General features: G+C 41.2%; 1 protein-coding gene across 3 annotated transcripts in view; it reads right to left on the reverse strand.

The window, feature by feature from the left end:
• The window catches only part of Slc25a21 (solute carrier family 25 member 21), a 532,806-nt gene that overhangs the window by 52,799 nt on the left and 458,087 nt on the right, over nucleotides 1-21,920 (reverse strand). For all 3 annotated transcript variants that reach the window (XM_055608702.1, XM_055608703.1, XM_055608701.1), the window contains one exon: nucleotides 4,337-4,403. In XM_055608702.1, coding sequence (XP_055464677.1) covers nucleotides 4,337-4,403 — 67 coding nt within the window. The remainder of the gene's footprint in view (nucleotides 1-4,336; nucleotides 4,404-21,920) is intronic.

The following is a 21,920-nucleotide window of genomic DNA, read 5'->3' on the forward strand; positions in this document are numbered from 1 at the left end:
TAGTAGTCTTAGGCTTCTGTTTGTTTGTTTGTTTCTTTGAGACAAAGTCTCATTACGTAACCCAAGCTGGAACTCTCCATTGCAGCCTTTGAGGCATTGGACCGCATGGAAACCCTCCTTCCTCAGCCTTTTGAGTGTTGGGATTATGGGTGTGAGCGACCCGTTTGACTTTAATGTTAGACTTTAAAGGACATTTACTTTTTCAAATGATTATTCTCACCATCATTGTGTTTGGACAATTGCTTTGCCAGGGTTTTGAAGTGAGTGGTGAAGCCTGGCCATGCTACTTCACTGTGAAAGCATGAGAACATTGCTTTACCTGTCCGAGCAACCAACTGCAAGAACCTTGGCTATCGGAGTTGTCAGGAAGTAGAATTCAAGTAGGCTGCGCGAACACAAGACTCAGGAAAAAATTCGTTCCTGCTTATCTTTATTTATGTTAACAGAAGGACTCACTGGTACCTAAATTATGAAAGTCTACTAGAATCCAGAAACATACTGAGACCTTGCAGGTGCTACTGTCGTAAGTCCATTTGACAATTTTAACAGAAAAGAGCGCAGGGATGTGATTCTCGAGCTTCCTAATGCTGCGACCCTTTAATACAGTTCCTCATGTTGGGGTGACCTCCAACCATAAATTATTTTCATTGCGACTTCATAACTGTAATTTTGCTACTGTTCTCAATTGTAATGTAAGTCTTTGCATTTCGCAAATGGTCTTCGGTGACCCTTGTGGAAGGGTCCTTTGACCCCAAGGGGATTGCAACCCACAGAGAACCACCTGGGTAGGGTTTGGACTGTGGCTGTACCTCAGGAGTAGTGGGTGGGTGTGCTTTCCTAGCTATGTAATGCCCTGAGTTCAATCTCTGGGTTAAAAAAAAGAGGCTAACATGTACTCAAGGGCATCATCACATTGCAGTCCTGCTGGTGTCCTGCCCCATGTACCATTTTGGAAACAATTCTCCATGCTGGCGTTGGGGCCTGAACGTTTTAGGAGGTGATGGGCCTTGTGGAACTTTCTACCACCTTAGTAATTTACTGTGTGAGATGCATTTCTTCTTGTTTGCCTTTTTTTTTTTTAAACCTATCTGGATTTCTGTTATTTCAAAGATTAAAGACAAAGCTTGGATGACAAGGAGTCGTCTAGGGACATGGATTCAGCCCATAACGCTATCACAAGGGTCTCCAAGTGTACACCTGGGGACAATTGTATTCTTTGGTTTTTCGTCTCTGTCTTTTTCTTCATTTTCAAACCATGCTCATTACACACTCATTGAGAAACCTAACATCCTAGATACTCTGTGCTTGGACACAGTTGAGTTATGTGAGAGCTGTTTGAAACCTGCTTCCAACAAATGGGGCCTGAGAAGTGCTCACTGCAATACTCATCTCTACTCTTAGAGCGAGAGCCTTCTCACTGAACATGGGGGTTTTCCAGACTAGCTGGCGGACACGGGGACCATTCCTAACCCTGCGAACTATCAAGCTCTGATCCTGTAATCCTTTCAGATGGTTGTTTCCTGGGTGGTAGGAGTTCTCTCATAGACTTACACTGCTGAATACTTGAGGGAGTTTCTCTGAAGATCTCTTGTCTCTCTCTGTCTGTCTGTTTCTCTCTGTCTCTGTCTCTATCTCTCTTCCCTGTCAGCTCCCTTACTACTTCTAGAGTCTGATCTTCTTGACTCAGGGAATCTACCAGGCTCCACCTTTATTTCCCTCCTTACTGAGGGCCTAGAAACCCTCTCCTGGCCCTACTCTGGGACATTCACAGAGTTCATCTTGTTGGTCTCCCCTCTCCCAGATATCATTGTCCTTCACTGTGCGATGTCAGTGTCTTGAAGATAAAACTGTTATTTCATGTACTTTGTCTGCTGTTACTATTCCTGGTGTTGCTCATGTGGGAGGGTAGATTTGGTCCTGTTACTACATCTTGACAAGAAGTGGAAGTTGTGGCCCTCAAGATACTTTGAATAGTAAATGTGGGGATTTGGAGAAATGGAAGAGATCATCTCCATATATAAGCCTTTTTCCCTATAAATTTCTTCCTGTTTTATTTATTCATTTATACATCAACTATGTGTAGATATCGCAGTAGGTATAGAAGCACAAGAGCAAGCAGCCTTCACACTTTATAACCTCGCATGAGTTTGGTCAGGGTAAAGAGTCTTGCGAAACTTGAACATAGAAAACAATTGCATTTCTGGCTTTGCAACACTGACTAGAAGACTCTAGAAGCCAGAATATGCTGCTTCCATCTCCCCGGGGCCTAAGTCTTCACTTCTGTCTGTTGATTGCAGTTTGAGTCTGTTTTAATTTTTGAAAAGAGGAATTTAATTTATTTACAAGTCTTATTATTTTAATGATGAACCTCATTTCAAACAATAAAGTGCAGATAAGCATAACGTTGCCTGTTTCTGGTTATGGTTTCAGTTGGAGCTAAAGTGTCCATCTAAGGAACACATACATACATGGCGGATGCATGTAGGCACACCCTCACACATTTTTAAATATTTTATTCTGAGGCAACCTCCGATGATATACAATAAAATAGTTCACGAAGTATGAAATTGTTACAATCAGGTGATTGCTTTCCTCACAAATCCTAAGATAGATATCTATAAAATGAATGTTTTCATAAATTGTGTTGAAAAACTAGTGTTGTCCATCTGGCAAAGATACACTTCACTAAAAGTTCTACTTAAAAAGCCAATGTACTTACCATATGTCTCAATAATTTTAAGGTAAAATCTACTTGCAGCAAGATGTCTGGGACACATCCCCCGCATATCCAGTTGCCCAACAGTTCATCTGTAAGCCATTGTTCTGGCATGAAGCAATGCTTTTCCCCCCTCCCAGAAAACTAACTCAGTTTTATAAAGCTCAAGGTTTTTATTTTCTTCTCCTTTTGTAAAAGATTGTTCAACATTGATAAAACATAATCCTCTTAAAGTGTAAATTGTCTGCAATATATAGCAAGCATTAAGGGAAACGACTGCAGGAAGGGGCCTAATTACAATTTACTTTATTTATACATGGGAAACACTGAACAAATGAATATATTATTCTAGGGAGACAAAGTGACTTTCCTTTTGAACAGGAACTCTGCTGTGTTTGTTTACTTGGGCAATCTTTTATCAAATGAAGCCGTTTCATAATTCAATTCAGCCCTTTTGTGTACTTTGGTGAACTTTTTTCCAGACCCTCTACTGCGATTCAGATCCTTATAATGAAATTTGTATTGAAGCAATAATATGAAAGCAAGAAACTACAGCAACAAAGGAGACACGTTTATAGGGAAAGTATGTTTAAAGCTTTCTTTTCTGAACTCAAGACCTGAACTTAAATTCTATTACGTTACCATTTGACATAATGCAAAAGTTTGATGTTTGTATATGTATGTTGGTTATTTCATCATGTTTTAAAACCCAGCCACCCCCCTTGACTTACTCAATAACAGCATGTGAGCTGTTTCTTCTTGGTTTTCAGGAATATTGGGGATAGAAATTGAGAATGTGAAAAACCTTTATGCCATTAAAATTAATGGAATAAAGTAGGAAAGGAAGTCTTTACATCCATGTTTATGCTATTTTTATAAAAAGACAAAGCCATATTTGGTGATGTCAGTGACGGGGGTGGGTGGGAAGGCCATACCCGTTAGAGCTACTGCAATTAGGATTTCTTCCTGAAAGAACACATGGGAAACAGTGTGCAGGTCTTTTATCCTTCGAGGGTCTGGCACACATTCATAGTCACACACTGAACCAGCCAGTTATAAACCTCCAGAGTTATACATTAAAGAAATGGAAATAGTAATTTTAATCACCAAAAGGAGAATTTTAGCAGAAGATACTAAAGGGAGAAATAAAGTTGACTTGTTAAAAAGAGTATGTAAGACTCATACGCAAATAAATAGTATACTTCATAAGACAGAAATGATTCCAGACGTGATTTCCTACTTCTTTTGCTTTAACATTCATTGCTCCAAAGGAACATTTCTGAATTGCTTGAGAAAAAGATCCAAGCAATTTTGTGGGGGTTGTGACTAATTACATGAGTTTCAGACGTGTGTGTGTGTGTGTGTGTGTGTGTGTGTGTGTATTTGCAATTTCCTTAGTATAAGAAAGCACCTATGCCTGGAAAAAAAAACTTCACAAACATATGCATATTTAAGAGACTGATCAAATCTTATAAGAAGAATTGTGCTATGGTTTCTGTATTGAAGTTTTTAGTGTTTTGTGTTGAGTGGCATTAATGCTCTCTTGATTACCGTGAGTGTCTTGACACGGAAGCTGCAGTCTCACTCTGTGTACATTTGGTGGAAGCACATGGCACTCACCTTGACTGCTCTTTTTGGTGTTTCAGCCAGAATGGGTGGGACAATTCCCTTGTAAAAGCCAAGAAACCTATTGGAAAAATAAAATGTTTTGTGTAAGTAAGGAAAGTGACATAAGGTAATTCTGCTTTTGTTTTTGAATTAAAAACATGATTATCCAATCTAGCACACCAATTATGACATTTGCAGTTCTAGAGTGGAAGGAAGAACCCTGTGTCTACATCCTAAGGACACTAAGAAGATGGCTAGGTGATTCTGAGTCTGGAACACCCTAAGTAAGCCGAGAAGCATGGCCCCAGAGCTCTACCTCATAGAGAAGCCTGACTCTCCTCACTCTAAAGGATTCTTCTTTTCTCTGTGTTGTAGTTCACTTCAAACTATCTGAGGTCTTGTTTTCCCTCCATTTTAAGAGCCAAATGGGATTAGGGTTATACCCAAATGTGGTGGATTGAACCTTTGTGAGGACAGCAAGGTAATATAACCTTTAATTTTCATTTTGCTAATTAGTTCTGAGCCTGTGAGGTTAGTTCTCCCAGTCCATCTTTAGTTTGTTATGCATATTTCTGAAGCTCCTTAGCAGGAGAGGAAAAACTTTGAGGAGGTCTAGGTTCAGGGTTATGTAGATCTTGGGAGAAAGAGTTGGAGTCCCATGATGTCAGCACTGAGGGTACTGTGGTAACTCATTTAGAGAAAAATAAATTTTGCAGAACGACTGTCAAATGTTTCTGATTGACCAAAACTCACTACTTTTTCTTATTAGATTTTAGGAGTCAAACATTTAAATTCTACTACGAAATTTAATAGACACACCAGATCTTCCTTTTCATTTTGCACTTAAATAAGTAGAACATCTTGCTCTATTTTCCAAAGTAATCCATCTTCTTGATGAGTTCATAAGTGGCCACAAATAAGGGCAGAGACCTTTATGTCTCTGTTTTAGGATACTCATTTGACATGGGACAGAATCTCATCTGAATGATTCCAAGCTTCACTCTGACTTCCTGAAGTTGAGTCTGCTTTTTCTTTGATTGTTTTTTGGGATCCTACCTCAGATTCCTTTCTGTGCATTTAACAAAAGTATGATGCCTGATACAGGATCACTCTGCCCACTGTTTTAATAGAGTATATGAATATTATGATTGGAAATAAAGAAAACTCAATTTGAAGAAAAAAGGGGGAGATGAAAGAGCTGGAGGAGACAGGAATTCCACAAGGAGAACAACAGAACTAAAAACAAACAAACAAACAAACAAACAAAAAGCTGGGCACAGGGGTCTTTTCTGAGATTGATACTCCAACCAAGGACCATTCGTGGAGATAACATAGAACCCCTGCACAGATGTAGCCCATGGCAGCTCAGTCTCCAAGTGGGTTCCCTAGTAATGAGAACAGGGACTCTTTCTGAAATGAACTCTGAAATGAGCTCTTTGATCACCTCCCCCTGAGTAGGAAGCAGCCTTGCCAGACCACAGAGGAAGACAGTGCATCCATTCCTGATGAGACCTGATAGGCTAGGGGTCAGATGGAAGGGGAGGAGGACCTCCTCTATCAATGGATTGGGGGAGGGACATGGGAAGAGAAGAGGAAAGGAGGGTGGGATTAGAAGGGGATGAGGGAGGGGGCTATAGCTGGGATACAAAGTGAATAAACGAAAATAAATAAATAAATAAATAAATAAATAAATAAATAAATAAATAAATAAATGTTAAAAAAAGAATTTGTAAATTGTCACATCCTATTTCATCCCAATTTTAACTACTGATGCCTGCATTTTCACATCAACACCTCCCCAAGCCCCACTCCAGCAACACACTTATAAAACTTAAATACATTTTCTGCATTTAAAGGTAATTCAACTGAATTACTTTCCACTCTTGAGCATGAGCATACAGGTTTGCTCTCCCCACTAGATACCATGTGATGATAAGTTCTACAGCTATAATGAGAGCAGTCACTAGTTTTGTTTTTTCTGTGCATATCTTTTCATATCTGAAAAATTATTAGTAGATGTGAAGGGAAAATTAAGAGGAACACATAAGAAACCTTTTAAAAACAAAGTGTTCAGGGTAATGGTGGACTTGATGTCCTATATTACAGAAACAGAGAATAATTAGAAAAGATGCTGAACCTAGGTAACAGTCTTAAGCAGAAATGCAGTAAGCATGGCTGTTCTCTTGAAAGGCATGTGGGGATGATACTGGCACTAAGAGGTGGGAGCAGCAAAGGAAGACAGATTTCTGCCAGTTGGAATTTATTGAAAGAAGCACATCTAATAGGAATAATTGTCCAAAGATAGAATGGCTTTTCCTGAAAAGCAGTAGGTTCTACTTTGACAAATGATCAGATTCCTCTTGTCAAGGATACCAGAGGTGAGATTTGGCAATGGGTGGGCTTGATGATTCTGAAAAAGTTGGTCTTTTTCAGTCCTCAGATTCTGTGATCTTAAGAAAAGAACAAGAGAACATGAGAACCTTTGTCTTACTTTAGAGTTTTATCTCAAGTACAGCATGACTTCTCTGGAAGAGGACTGTCTCATAAGTAACTCACAAGGACTTCATTTTAAAAGTGATGGAAGAAAATATTAAAAAGAGGCGTAAAGCAGGAGGGAACAGAGAGGCAGTGGGAGAAACATAAGTGTTTAATCTGTAAGGAACTGGAGTGCCCAGAGCCCTCTGCTTCATGTTGGTAAAGTTTCACTGATGCACCCTTCTCCTTTCTCTGCTCAGCTCCTTCTATGTGCGGTAACCTTGTCCTATCACTGAGCTTTATAACAATACACAAACAGTTTTAACTGGAGGCTCTAGGAGACTCTAGGCACTTTAGATGGTAAATGGGACTCTAGAATCACCCACTTTTCTGCATTGTTTACACAGACTACCCATAAAACAGTAGTCACGCACCAATGGCCATGCCGACACTGCCTCTGTGTAGAGCTGACACACCCAGCCTGTTGAAATCACAGAAACAACTCATTAACAGTGTGAGACAGCTGGGATTCAGGGTTGGTCAGACACCTTGTTCAAATGGACCCAAATCATATGCTAATTCTTTAATATGATCCAAGCTAGACCTGTTTGAATTTTTCTCCAGGATTTAGGAATTGGTACTGAAAAGCACAGCCTTGCTTGGTGTGGTTAAAGCTCTAAATATAAAGTCAGCATATCAACAATAGCCATGCTTCTGTCATTTAGAGGAAGCCAATTTGCTGGGGGTGGGGAAGGGAAAAGAAAAAAAAATCAAGCCTCTATTTAGGGAGACTGAAAGCAAAAAAGGAAGGGGAATCCTGTTGCTGTGTCTATGAGTCTGCCACCAGGGTTTCTTTAAACTCAGTTATATATAGACTACTTTTGGATATTTACTTCTGATTTTAATTCTCTGAGAAACCCTGTAAAACTTCACTTAAATACAGTTGAACTATGCTATTTTGTAATAGCTCAGAGTCCGATCCAGAAAGTATGCCTTAAGGTGCCATAACCAACATGGCTTCTGCAATCCTTTTATACCATATCCTCTGAAGAATAATTTTTAAAAATTCTGTTAAGTTTGTCCCTTGGGACAATAGGAAGAGTTGCATACAGAAGGCGGGAAGGAGAACGCGAGGAAGCCCCAAGCGGACGCTGTCTCTCTGTTTTGATTGGGTAGTTGGTTGAAGTTTTCTTTTGCAATATGTGATGCACAGATTTTAAAACTTCAAAAAAAATGACTTGCTTTCTGAGGGGCATTTTTCTACCCTTGTCTATGACTGCCTGCACTGTCTATTTCATGTGCTCCTGGCTTGTTGTATGTGTTTGGTTTGCTATGTTTCAGAGCAAAAATTAGGGAGGTAAAGACATTGGTGACACCATGTTCCCATCGCTTATATTACATCCTGAGAGGCAGGTAACTGCCTTCAGTCTTCATGCTGAATGAACAGAGAGTGAACGAGTTGAGAATGATTGAATGGAGAGCGAATGAATTCAGAGTGAATGAATGGAGAGCGAATGACTTAGGAGTGAATGAATGGACAGCGAGACTCCAGATGTTTGGGAAACGGTGGTGGTGGTTTCTCCCCCGATAAAGCAGTAAAGGGGCCACTCTGCTTTAAAGAGAGAGCCTGAATCAAGCCAGCTAGAAAACCTCTGGTTGAGGCTTAAGAGTCACTACATGACATCTTATAAAAGTGCACTATAAATTTTGGGGCTAGAGAGAGACCTGGAGGGTTCAGAGCTGTTGCTGCTCTTGTGGAGGGCCAGAGTTTGGTTCCCAGCTCCCAGGAAGTTCACAACCACCTGTAACTTCAGCTCGAAGGGATCTGAACCCCCTCTCCTGGCCTCCTTGGGCTCTTTTACTTATGTATTCATACCATGATACAGAAAATACCCTGTAATCCCCCACATACATACAATTTACTTTTTAAAATTTAGACATGTGTGCTGGGCAGTTGTGGTACATGCCTTTAATCCCAGAACTCAGGAGGAAGAGGCAGGTGAATCTCTTATGAGCTTGAGGCCATCCTGTTCTATAGAATGAGTTCCAGGAGAGCCAGGGCTACACAGAGAAAGCCTGTCTCTAAAAAACAAAAACAAAAAGAAAACATTTGAAGACGAGTATATTATGAACTACAGGGCATTCCTCACATTTTGTTCCCATGTTACTTCTAAGGAGTGTCAGTCTGACTTTATCTTGTGTAAGAAAATATGAACTTGGATTCCTAGTGAGCTTTCATTAATATCATTATAAGTAAAACAATAAAAACTCATTGAATATTTCCTATATACTAGCTCTGTAAAACTAAATGCATATGTAGGCTGGGAAATGGCTCGGTAGATTGGTGTGCTTGCTGTACAAGGACCTGAATTTGAATCTCCAGTGCTTACATAAAAGCCAGCCATGGTAGCATGCACCTGTAGCCCAAGAACTGTGAGGGAGGAGACAGGAGGATTGCTGAGATTATAGGCATATGCCTAGCTCCACATTCAGGGAGAACCCATGTCAAGAGAATAAAACAGAGTGATAGAGAACATCTCACATCCTCCTCTGGCTTCCAAGAGTGCACACCTGCACCACACACACACACAGACACACATACACACACACACACACAGACACACACACACACAGACACACACACACACAGACACACAGACACACACACACACTACACACACTGACATACACACATACACATACTTACATAAACACACACATCCACACACAAGCACACGAATACACACACACACACACCACTCACACAGAAAATTACATGAAGGCACTTGTATATATATTGCTCTCATTCAATTCCGAAAGTCTTTTTCTTTCTTTCTGAAAAAAAAAAACTCTCTAATTCTTTTTACAATTTTTATTTTATGTGTATGGGTATTTTGTCTGCATGTACACCTATGTACCACATCTGTGCCCAAGGAGGCCAGAAGAGGGCATCATCTTTCCTGGAACCAGAGTAATGGATGGTTGTGAGCCATCACATGAGTACTGGGAATCAAACCCAGGTCTTCTGGAAGGTTAGCCAGTACCGTTAACCTCTGCACCAATTCTCCAGCCCTTCAATCTAGAATTCTTAAGCGATACTCTTATTAAAAACACATACTAATTGGTAAGTAAAGCATCTTGAAAAAAGTGGCTGCAAAAGAAATGGGTTAGGCTTCTTCCTGAGGACCCGTGATGTATTACAGCCTTACCGTCTCATGACTGCCCATGGGAGATCCAGAGACCACAGAGGAACAGAGGATGCCAACAGCCCAAAGTCATAATAAACACGAGGACATTCTGGGTCTCCCAAGCCGTTAGCTTACAGTGCTCAGTGTATCACACACTAACGAGAGCTGTTATTTACAAACCTGTTAGGCACAGAGCGCCACAAATCTGGATAACATTTGTTTTCAATCACACAATCAAAACAGGCCTTGTAGTACTTATGTACATCTATAAAATGAAGATCAAAAACTACATTGCACGTGTCCCTCTCTAAGACACAGCTCACACGTAGCTCACTTAAAACATGTTTGTGCCGAAGCCATGAAGTAATTTTATCTCACACTTCTTCCTGTCTTCACTTTTAAGGTACAATACAATTTAACATCTGGGTGGCTAGCAGATCACCAAACCACCAATGAAAGACACAGACTGCAAGAGAGCAGGAGATGGGGAATTCTTTGTGTGTTTAGCATGTGTCTAGTTTGGTGTATCTAGTTTGGTTTGTGTATAAAAAGTCCAACCTTCAAAGACCCCTTCCTGTTGTTGCTCATTAGGATCCTATTTTAAAGTCTAAATTTTAGAGATCAAGTATTCATCTAGACCTTAATTACACTTTGAATACCGTATAACACCATTTCCATTTGTGTAAGTGGAAAAATGCCCACTTGTTCTAAGTTAGCTACTGAAAGCTTTAGACTGTGGTGAACAGCGAGTAGACATACAGACGGGGCAGGGTTCAACATTCTCCAAATCTGACTCAGACGAAGAAACTAATAAAGAGTGGAAAAATTCACATGTCCTTCTGCCCCACCTCTTCCCCACCTGAGTCACCACCTTGCTGATTTCATTGTTATTTTTTAAAATTCAGTATGTAAAAACCACTTGTTGGAAAGTTATTTGTTCTATGGAGTTGGACTTTTACAGTCAGGCTAAGATCTTTCCCGGCTTGGATTCAACAGGTTTTGTGTTGGAACAGCTATGAGGTTAATTTCCTTCTTTGTGGCTCCCAAAGAGAAAGAGAAGCTGTGGAGCTGCCTAGCAACTGACCTTTACAGAAGGACAACGTCCATTCATCAGAAAGCTTATCATCAGACTCGACTGATAAGTTCATTAGAAAGCAAGCACTAATCGAGGGAACAGTGAATAAAATGCATTCCTGCCTTAGGGCTGGAAAGATAGCTTGGTCCACAGAGCACTTGCCATGCAATCGTGCAGACCCGAGTTCAGATCCCCAGCTCACATAAAGGTTTGTAATCCCAGCTCTGGAGACACAGCCTGGGACAACCTGGCAGAGTTCCAGGCTCAGCCAATGACCCTGTCTCATGAAACAAGAGGAGAGGGCTGGGGATGTTGGCAGAGAACTGGCGTGTACAAAGTCCTGGGTTTGATCCCCGTGAGCGCCTGCTGATTATGCCTGCCTGGTTTTGATCCGTCGCACTCCATGAACTGGGTGTGAAGACACATCTTCGATCACAGCACTGGGGACGGAGGCCGGAGGATCACAATTTTAAGATCACAGTGAGTTCCAGGACAGCCTGGGCTACAAAAGACACTGCCTCAAACTCCTATGTGCTATGTCCTGACTCCTACTGAACAAGGTGGAGTGTGACTGAAGATGGATGCATGTGTGGAGTGGGAGTTTGCAAACATGTGTACACACACACACACACACACACACACACACACACACACACTTCCCCCTAAAATGGGAAAAGACTAGTGTGCTACTCCTCTGCCCATAAAAACTGAGTCTCTGGTGTTCTTAGAGGGAAAATGTTTTTAGGACTTAAAAGTGGCTAGACTCGTAAGCTAAACCCAGAAGAGTTACAGTGTTTGAAAAGGCTAAGATAGAGATGCACTCTGAGGCAGAACCTCAAATACAGAAGTCCTTTCCAAGGTGAAAGGCCATTTGCCAAGCCACCTGCAATGCTCACAGCTACGAGGAGGATACTTCTACCAGGAGCCCACTTCTTTGGCCTGGCAGTTAGCAAGCATGCAGAGCTGCGGCAGTACTTACTGGTGAAACAGGAGCGACAGGGAAAGTGACACCAGATCCCCAGTTGGGGAAATTGGAAAGCATTAACACATCTATATATCTAACAGAGTACAATCACTACATTTTATTTTATTTCAACAGTCAGGACCTAAATGAACATCACCATTCAGTTCTGTTCTGGGCAACTATCCAAGCTCATCTCTGGTGCAGTTGATTTTGAAGCCTTACAGTCAATCATATCTTGACAATTTGTTCTTTTTCTCAGGCTTCAGGCATCCTTCTGATTTCCATTTCTGGTTTGGAACGCTTGAGTCATCTCTTTTGGCAACATGACCAACCCAAATCAGTCATTTTCTCCAAATTATATAGAAATAGGGATTTTGCACTCGTTTGTTGTTTTCATCCTAGTTCTTCCCTTCACATCATTTTCCTTTTAAAAGTCTCCTAATACAAAGCTGATTGAAGACACACAATACCCTCTTTCTTCTACTATTAAACCTGAGTTTCTTATCCACATGCAGTGGCTATGTAATTAAAGCAACCAGGCCTGCCTCCAGGCCTGGGCTCTGAGTGCATGGCTTCCAGTCTTAGATGGGCAGAGTAGCCCAGGGCAGAATTCTGGCCTGATGTTACACGTTAGGGTGTTACTTTGACATCATTTGCACTACACGAGTTCACCGGATGGAAATGAAAAGAAGGCAGTTGTACAGCCGTGTTATTTGAATGACACAGAATCTGTGATTTTATTAAAAAAAGATTGGAGGAGAAATTTGGATCATTTTCATTTAGTCAATAGATGGGGAAAATGGTATATCTTTCAAAGGAAAGGACCTTTCAGAAACCTTAAATGAAATAGAGTCTTCACTTTATAAAAAGCAAAAAAGCATAAGAGACTTTTAGTTAACATCTAACAAAAAAGTTAAGAAAAGTTTTCCCCATTCAACTCTTTGGGTATTCAGGCACAGACAAAAAAAAAAAAAAAAAATTCACACAAAATATTTTGCTCATGTTTTGCCCTCTCCTAAATCCTCCCACATCTTCCCTGCCTCCCTACTGTCCCAATTTTATGTTCTTTCTCTCCCAAAAACCTCAGAAAAACAAAAACAAAACAACAGCAACCAATAAATAGACACACACACATAAATAAAAAAAGAACATTTTAGTTAGGGTCCTCTCAAGGAGAGCAACAGAACAAGAAAATTTGAACACAGGGAACTTCCCAGAGACTCATACTCCAACCAAGGACTATTCATGGAGATAACCTAGAACCCCTGCACAGATGTAGCCCATGGCAGGTCAGTGTCCAAGTGGGTTACCTAGTAATGGGAAGAGGAACTGCCTCTGACATAATCTGATTAGCCTGCTCTTTGATCACCTCCCCCTGAGGGGGGAGCAGCCCTACCAGGCCACAGAAGAGGACAATGCAGCCACTTTTGATGAGAACTGATAGACTAAGATCAGAAAGGAGAGGAGAACCTCCCCTATCAGTGGACTTGGGGAGGGGCATGCATGCAGAAACAGGAGGGAGGGTGCGATCGGGAGGGAAAAAGGGAGGGGCTTATGGGGGATACAAAATTAATAAAGTGTAATTAATAAAAAAAAAGAGCCTAAATAAAGCAAAAATACAATTGAGTTTGTTTTGTGTTGGGCACGGGTCTTTCCATTAAGTGGACACTATTGGAAAAGACTGAGTTTTCTTCTGCCAGCAGGTATCAGTTGCAGGGATGGGAGCTTGTGTTCACTAACCCTTCTTAGAGCTGGGGTCCAGCTGGCTCGAACTGTGCAGGCCTTGTGCGTGCGGCCAGTCTCTGTAAGTTTGTATGTGTATTGCCATGTCTGGAAGACAGTGTTTTCTTGAAGTCATTCACCACCTCTGGTTCTTAAGAGTTTTTCCACCTCCTCTTCTGAATAGACCCCTGAGCCTTGAGGAAGGCGCTTTAATGAAGACATCCCATTTAAGACTGAACTTTTCAAGGTCTCTGATGCTTCACATTGTGCAGTTGTGGGTCTCACAGGCAGTTATTTTTATTAATTCATTACTGAGAATTATTTGTGTCAAGTTTCTGCATATGGTTTTTGGGTATACTTATTGATTTAAACCATATCACTTTCATTATAGGTGCAGAAGGATTCTTTGAAGTTTTTATGAACACGCATTTAAAATTGAATCTTTCGTACGAATTTCCCACAATGACTAAACGTTGTTAATGTGTCCCAAATAGTCCTTAATTTCTCTTTCCTAAAGCACGAAAAGATATGTTTGGCTGTCTGTGTCATTTAGGAGGTGGGTCTATGGCTCCAATCCCTGGGAAGCCGGCGGAGTGCTCCGCTCACTAAGCATGCTGCTCAATCCAGGCCAAGGAAGAAGGCATTTGTGTCCAGAACCCTGAAGGAAAATATTAAGGATAGAAGAAGTGAAAATAGCATTGGGAAGCAAACAAAGCGGTAAATAATATTGGTAAAATGCAGGTGTTAACTGCCCCATTCATCTATTGATGACTTACTTATAACCGACTACACAATAAATATGTTACTTGGTGGCAGCAAATTACCTTGCCCATAAAGAACACATTTGTATTTGGAAATAAATATGCCTCCTTATATGGAGGCACTGATTGGGGAAAGGGGACTGAAAAGCAAAGCAAACCAAACCAAAAAAGCAGAGAAGATAAGCTGGACACAGAGTGAAAAATTCTCTCGCAGCTAGCTCCCCGCTAGCTCCCTGCTAAGTAGGTCCACGGAGGAAATTGCTTGCTCTGTTCAGAAACACCATTTCTCACCAACGTTATCTCCTTTATGTTTTATTTCTCCACTTCCCATCCATGAAATAACTCTCATTCATCTGTCCACTCATGTAATATGTTTTGTACCAAGGGCTAGCCTAATGATCTATTTCTCATGTCAAGTGTTCCTGTATCAACTGACACTCTTATTTTCTTCAGGAAGACTTCTCTGACATGGCAGGAAAAAACTTGTTATTGTACATGCCTACATTATTTGGTGAATATGTTACCTTAAATATTATGTCATAGATATGGCAAGTAAAAATATTTAGGTGGTATCTAGATATTAAATACATTTATACACTCACATACAACCCCCACATATGTATCTGTATGTATAGATACACAGATCCACGCACGTAGGACTTAGATGTGTCTCAATAGTCTGAGCGACTTGTAGAATTTTAACTGAATCAATACACATTATGCATCTAAATAATCATTTTATTTAGTTAAAGTTATAACATGCTTAAAAGATAATAAACATTCTAGTCATTTATTACCATTCTCTGCTAGCTAACCTTAATAATTCAATGTTATTTGTCAATAAAGGCAACACGATTTGAGGCTCTGAAGCGACACAGTTCAGCCATCGTTCAATTACACATTAGCTGTTTATCTGCCTTGATAGAAATGATTGGAACAACAAGGTGAACAAACCAATTCTCAAACACTGTTAAAATAGACACCTTCTATGCCTCTCTCTAGAAATGACTGAGTTGCTGGATTTAATAGCCCGACCTGGTCGCAGGGCCATATTTGACTGTGGCTGAGTAAGAAAGCCTCAGAATTCACAGATGTCCTTCACAAATGGAATCTTAACCCAATTGTGTGACCTAGTCTGAGGTATTCACGCCCTGTATAGAATTCTGCAGAGAGCAATGAATACACATTTGAATCTTAATATGTGTACGTTAAAACTGCTGTGCTCTCTGACTCCAAAGTACAGGTCATATCTGGAAGTTTATGAACTCTTTGTAGCCCTCAATTATTGTACTTTTTTTTCAAAATTAATTTCTTGAGGTGCCCCCTGGTGGTATCAGGGTTAAATAGGACTCAACAATTGTACTGCAAACTAACCATTAGACCAGAAACTTTTTAAAGTTACAGATTATGGTCTGATTTAGTCATCTTTCAATTCACCAATAGTCTGCAAAGAAAAAGTATTTGTAATTAAGACTCTTGAAATTAGAAATGAAAGTGACAATTGTAAAATACCTCACAATTGTTATTCCGTTCAGGCCTTGCCCATAGTAGATGGTAGTATCTCCACGTTAAAAAATGACAAACCGAAAAATCAAACAGCTAGGAAATGGTGGTGTGGACATAAGAGCCCAGTGCTACTTGTCTCTTTGAACACTATTCCTCTTGGTTCCCTAGCTCCTCACCTGTCTTTTGCTGGATAGACTGAAGGTGTCTGCTTAAGCTCTGGTCAGTTTCTAGGAGAAGCTAAGATGTTTGGGGCTTGATTATAGGACAAGCAGAGCCGGGGCTACTAGGCCCTGCTGTCTTTGATAGTCCCCTGTACCAGTTTTTAAGTGATTGAGTTCTTACCAGCTGACTAAAACAACACTAAATGGCTAGTCACCAGGTCCTGTGAATTTAATAAGCCAAAGCTCATATGCACATACTCTGTAGGGTTCTGAGTGTGCGGTCTTCCATTGCACTTTGACAAAGTGAGTACTTCATATGTCATTACTGTGATGAACGGAGTTTAACCATTTCTTTGCCTAACTCCTTTAAGGCCCTAAAAAAACTATTAGTTGAACAAACTGAGTAGAAACAAACGCACAAAAAGCAACTCCAAATCACTTCCATCCGGTCCTTTGACCTTAATCATCACTCATATGCTGGCAACTGTCATATGCCTTCAGCTGCCCATCTACTTGGCTTTCTACTGAATATTGTGACATTAGCTCTTTCTCTTCACCTCGCCTGGATGAGATATCAAGTCATGAGCATACACGAATGAGTGTAACAGACCAGCCCTGGTCTCCCTGGAGCCTATTGTCAAGGTATTTCCAGAATGGCTTTCTCACAGTGAAAACATGGGTCCTGTGACTCCTCTGCTTTCAGTCTCTCAATGTTCTTCTCCCCTCTCTTCAACAGAAAACCCAAGTCCATGCAAGAAGTCTCCCCTCACCTGTCCTGTGATCCACCTTTCCTACAAGCCATGAGTTCTCTGTTCTGTCTTCGGTCTTCTCTGGTCTCATTTATTTTCCTCCTGTCCCTGGGTCAGGCACATCTCCGCTCCAGAACATTTTCACGTGGGTCCTTGCCTTTACATATCTGCGTGACTCACTGCTTGTTTTCTTTGCATATTTGCACACATGTTCTCTCTTCAGGGAGACTTGATCTCAACTTTTCTCTCCCGAAATGTCAACAACTCTACTCAAGTGTTACCTTTTTGTTCTATCAGCTTTATTTCTCTTTATAGAAAATATTTCTTCAAGCATCATCCTCTCCAGTTTGTCTGACTGACTTATTCTCTGTCACTCCCTTAAGGATGTCAGCTCTATGAGGACAGAACAGGACTTTTTGTCTGTGGTATTTAATGATGTTTCCCCAGGGCCACATACTAGATAATCGGCAAATACTTGCTGAGTAAAAGGTTAGATGCATTAAGCCTGTCAGGTGTGCTGGCTCCTGCCTACAGATCCTAGCAGTAGGGAAGTGAGCTTAACCTTGGCTATACAATCATTTCAACTCTACACTGGTCAGGTTACATAACAGTAAGCTGTCATAAACACCAATATGAGGAAGGCTTATAGTCCAGTGATTTATACTGATGGCATGTGAGCAAAAATTATATGTGGCATTTTGAATTATACTAAAATCAGTTGCTTTCATTTTCTCCCCAAATGTGAGCTCTTTCTGGATTCTCTGGTGCCTTCCAGATGTCACAAAATGGCTATTAGTGAGAAAACCAGTTTTGACATTTGATGCAATAGAGAATAGGCTTAAAGAAGTGGCAGCCAAGGAATACAAAACCATGTCAGTCACCGTCTCCAACAGCAACTATGCTAGGGTCATAAATGCCATGGCTACCTTCGCCTTCTCTAGTACTCCCCTCATTGTGACAGCAAAACAAATCCCAGCATTTACACCTCTGAGCTCATGTGCTCGGTGAAGTGGGATCCTCTATCCCTGGAGTGTTTGACACAATTCTTGGACATATTTTCTTGGCTGGTAAGTTTGTGCGATATGAACGTGTGACTACCAGCCAATGAAATTTGGAAAGACTTTTAGAGAAGTTTTTCATCTTTAAAAAAAAAAATATATATATATATATATATATCATAGAATATCATCTATCTCTATCTCTATCTCTGTTTATCTTAAGGTTCTGAATTGGTAAATCTGAGAGAGGTTTGGGAATACCACCCCTAATTCTAGTGCAAAGAGCCATGAACTATCAATCCAAAAGCATAAATACAACAGGACTCGTCTTGCCCAGTTGACCTGTCTTGTCAGGTTATCTTCTCAGAGCTTCCTTGATTTCCTGCTGTCGTGTTTTCATATTTGGAGAAAGCTGGCTTCTGATTGCCAGGCTGCTCTGTGCTTGTGCTGTGGCCTTTTCTGGCCTCTGAGACTGAGACAGCGACCCTGCCAGCTGCCTTCACTGAATGTGAGGAAAAGGCAATCCCTAACACTGGCTGTCTGGGAGCTTTGTTGCTCTGAGGCCTACCTCTGGGTTTCCTTTTCTGTTTCTTTAAGAACAACACTGAGGCATACCAATCCCAGGTTATTATCTTGCCTACATCTTTTCAAAAGAGATTAATGTTTCATTCTACCACTGTCTCTCAAGACTGACAGGAATCTCAGTTGGCATGATACATGTTCTCTATTCAAACACTACGGGCCAAGTTTTAAATGAGGCTGCTTTGCTCTCAGTCTGCTAAGAGTCTAGGGGTTCTCAAAACACAGTCCCCGGGGAGTCACACTGCTACACAGCCAGCAGGACAGCGCCTGTGGCTGTATGAGGTGAGCAATGCAGGAAAACCTCACACATGCTTCATGGAATGAACCTACAAGGGTTCCGACTTCTCTCGGTGCTCGGAAGGCGACTGGTACGTAGAGAAGCAACACTGAACAGGGAGGGTGGCAGCAGGTTTCACTTTTAAGTCGATTACTTAGCTGAAGGTCTTGATTTCTACACTTCCCACCAAAGCCTTCATCTACCACCGTCTTGTCTTCATTACCTGTACACCTCTCACATATAACGTGTGTCTTTCGTAGTTGTTTTCAGACCATGCACTTGTCGGCTATTTTCACTATTTATTGAGTCCACACGGGATAGAAGTTATCAACAGTACACCTAGTTTTGTCATCAAAGTATCAAGTATGCTTCAGTTTTATTAATTGTAAAGTCCAGAACCTAGAAAGAACTAGCCACAGCATACTACTAATCTGGATAATTTGTTTGTGAGACTAGAAAATCCAAATATATTTTCCCCCTATTTTCCATAGAAGACTGAATGGCAGATGTCATTTAGTTATCTCAGACCAAAACCTAATGCCTGATGGCTGACTCGGAGTCTGTATTTGGAGCCTGAAGTTTTCTCTGAGTCAATTGATCCATCCATTCCTTCATTAACAAATAGTTGAGATTCTGCCATGTGTCAGGAAGGGCTTTACGGATTAGGTGTAAGATGTGAACAAGCCAGACACATTCCTTATGCTCCAGGAGTCTGGGACCTACTGAGAGATCCAGCTAAGCAACATGGTTGGGCTGAACAAAACGGGGTAATATAAGTCAGCTCCTTATGTGGCCTTTTGATGTAACTGAGAGATCCTTGAAGTAAGTGCAAGATGTACAAGGTCACTGTTTTACAATAACCAATTTAAAAAAATAGTACAATGTAAAATAATAACAATATAGTATAGTCATATATAATTTGTAAACCAGTGACATGGTCATTAATTTTTATTATTAAATACATATTTTACATAACTCCCCAGGTTATACCTTCAAAAAGATTTACTTTCTTTTCAATTATGTGTGTGTGTGAGCATGTGAGACAAGTGCAGGTGCCAGCAGGGACCAGAAGCATTGGCTCTCCCTGGAGCTGGAGTTGCAGGAGGGTGTGAGCTGCCTCGGGTGTGTGTTCTGGAATCAAACCTGGCTTCTCTGCAAGAATTGTGTACACCCTGACCTAAGCCCAGAGGGGTTTACAGAGACGAAGCATCAGCCAAAGAGCATGCATGTAGGGGACCTAGGTCTCCTACACAAATGTAGCTGATAAGCAGCTTGGTCACCATGTGGGTCCCCTTGCAAGTCCAGTGCAGGCTGTCTCTGACGTGGACTCTGTTGCCTGCTTTTTGATCACTTTCCCCTAACTGGGGCTGCCTTGTCTGGCCTCAGTGGAAGAAGATGCTTTAGTCCTGATTTGCCTTGATGTGCTGGGGTGGGTTTGTAAGGGGGGCTCCCCTTTTCTGAGAAGGGAAGGAGGGAAAGAAAGAAGAGGGTGGAAGGGTGGGAGCAGGAGGAGAGGAGAGAGGGGAATCGATTGGGATGTAAAATGAATAACGAAATACATTTAATAAAAATTAAAAATGACTAGTATATACTCTTCACTATGGAGCTGTGTTTCCAGCCCTGATGTGTTATATTTTTACGGGATGTATTTAGACCAACACTACAAAAAGCACAGGTAACACATTTCTCTTTGACCTTTGAGTGGCCGGAGCATCATCAGGTATAGGGATGCCTCAGCTGTATTGTAACCTCCTGAGACTACAGTCAGACTCTGTGGCCCACCTTCCACTGATGGAGAACTCCTGTATTAATAAAAGCATTGTTCATAATAACCTAGAGGTGAAAATGAGACAAAATCATAGTATATACACAATAGGAGTTATTCAGCTTTAAAAAGAGAAGCAGTTCTGCCACATAATATAACACTGATTCAACTTGAAGACATGATACTCTGGAATAAGCTATACATAAAAGAACAAATGTTATCTATTTCCCTTTATGTGAGATACCTAGTGTAACCAAAGTCAGAGAGCTGGGACATGAAATGTAGGTGGCCAGAAGGCCGGGGAATCGGAAGCTTGGGTACAGACAGAGTTTTGTTTTGAGAAGATGTAAATGTCCTGGAGATGGATGGTGTGATGGTTGCACAACAATGTACATGCCTTTAATATCATTGAAATACACACTTAAAACAGTAAAAACGGCAAATTTTGTTAGGTATATGTTAACACAACACAAGAAATGATACTCAAAAGCAGAAGTTATAAAGAAAATAGATCAGATAATTTCATTTAGTCTGGATCCTTCGAAGACCATGTTCCAAGCCCCCGATAATGAAGAACTGGGGTGAGTCTGCTATCAGACTACATTTTAGAAAACATGTCTAGAAACCAGAAGTGCAGAGATTCCCTGCTCATACAAAAAGTTGAAACACTTCAGGCATGAAGAATCTAGTCATTCCCAACCATGGAAACCCAATGGGGTTCCAAAAGTGAGCAGTGTGTGCATGGGCCCTCTGTGAGCGTCGTGAGAGCACACGGTCACGTGGTTTCCTCCTTCATCCTTGCCAGTGCTCTGTGGCTGTGGCATGGAACCTTTCTTAATGCCGCCTAGCTGGAAGAAGCAGGTCATTGGGGATTGGAAGTTTGAGGTTTACAACCCAGCCCTGAATTCCATCAGGTCACAGACTCCCGATCCTCTCAGATACGAGGAAGCTGCTTCCCAGTGCTGCTGGAAAACCCTTCCCTGCCGTGATATGATGCACCTTCAAAACATGAGCCAAAACAAATTCCTCTTCCCTTAAGTTGCCTGTTGGCAGGTAGTTGGTCCCACAGGTAACTATCACATCAGTGAAGGTCCCAAAGCTTTGCTTCTCCCCCTGGAAAGCAAATGAAATTCTCTGCAGCAAGCCTGGCATCTTCAGCCAGGAAGGCAAATGGGAGCCTGGAACACGGAGCTGAAAGTGGATTTCCTTCATGGCCAAGCCAAGCACTTCAAACTGTCCTGCCAGATGTTTTTCTATATGATCCTGGCAGCCATGTCCTGGGGAGGAGCCAGCATTGGGCCTAATTTCTACCCTGAAAAGCTTGATGGAATGCTGGGGCAGTGCCATCCTTTAGTAAAAGAGGTGGTCCCTCT

The sequence above is a fragment of the Psammomys obesus genome, unplaced genomic scaffold (genome assembly GCF_907164565.1).
Source record: "Psammomys obesus unplaced genomic scaffold, mPsaObe1.curated_primary_1811, whole genome shotgun sequence".
Taxonomy (NCBI): domain Eukaryota; kingdom Metazoa; phylum Chordata; class Mammalia; order Rodentia; family Muridae; genus Psammomys; species Psammomys obesus.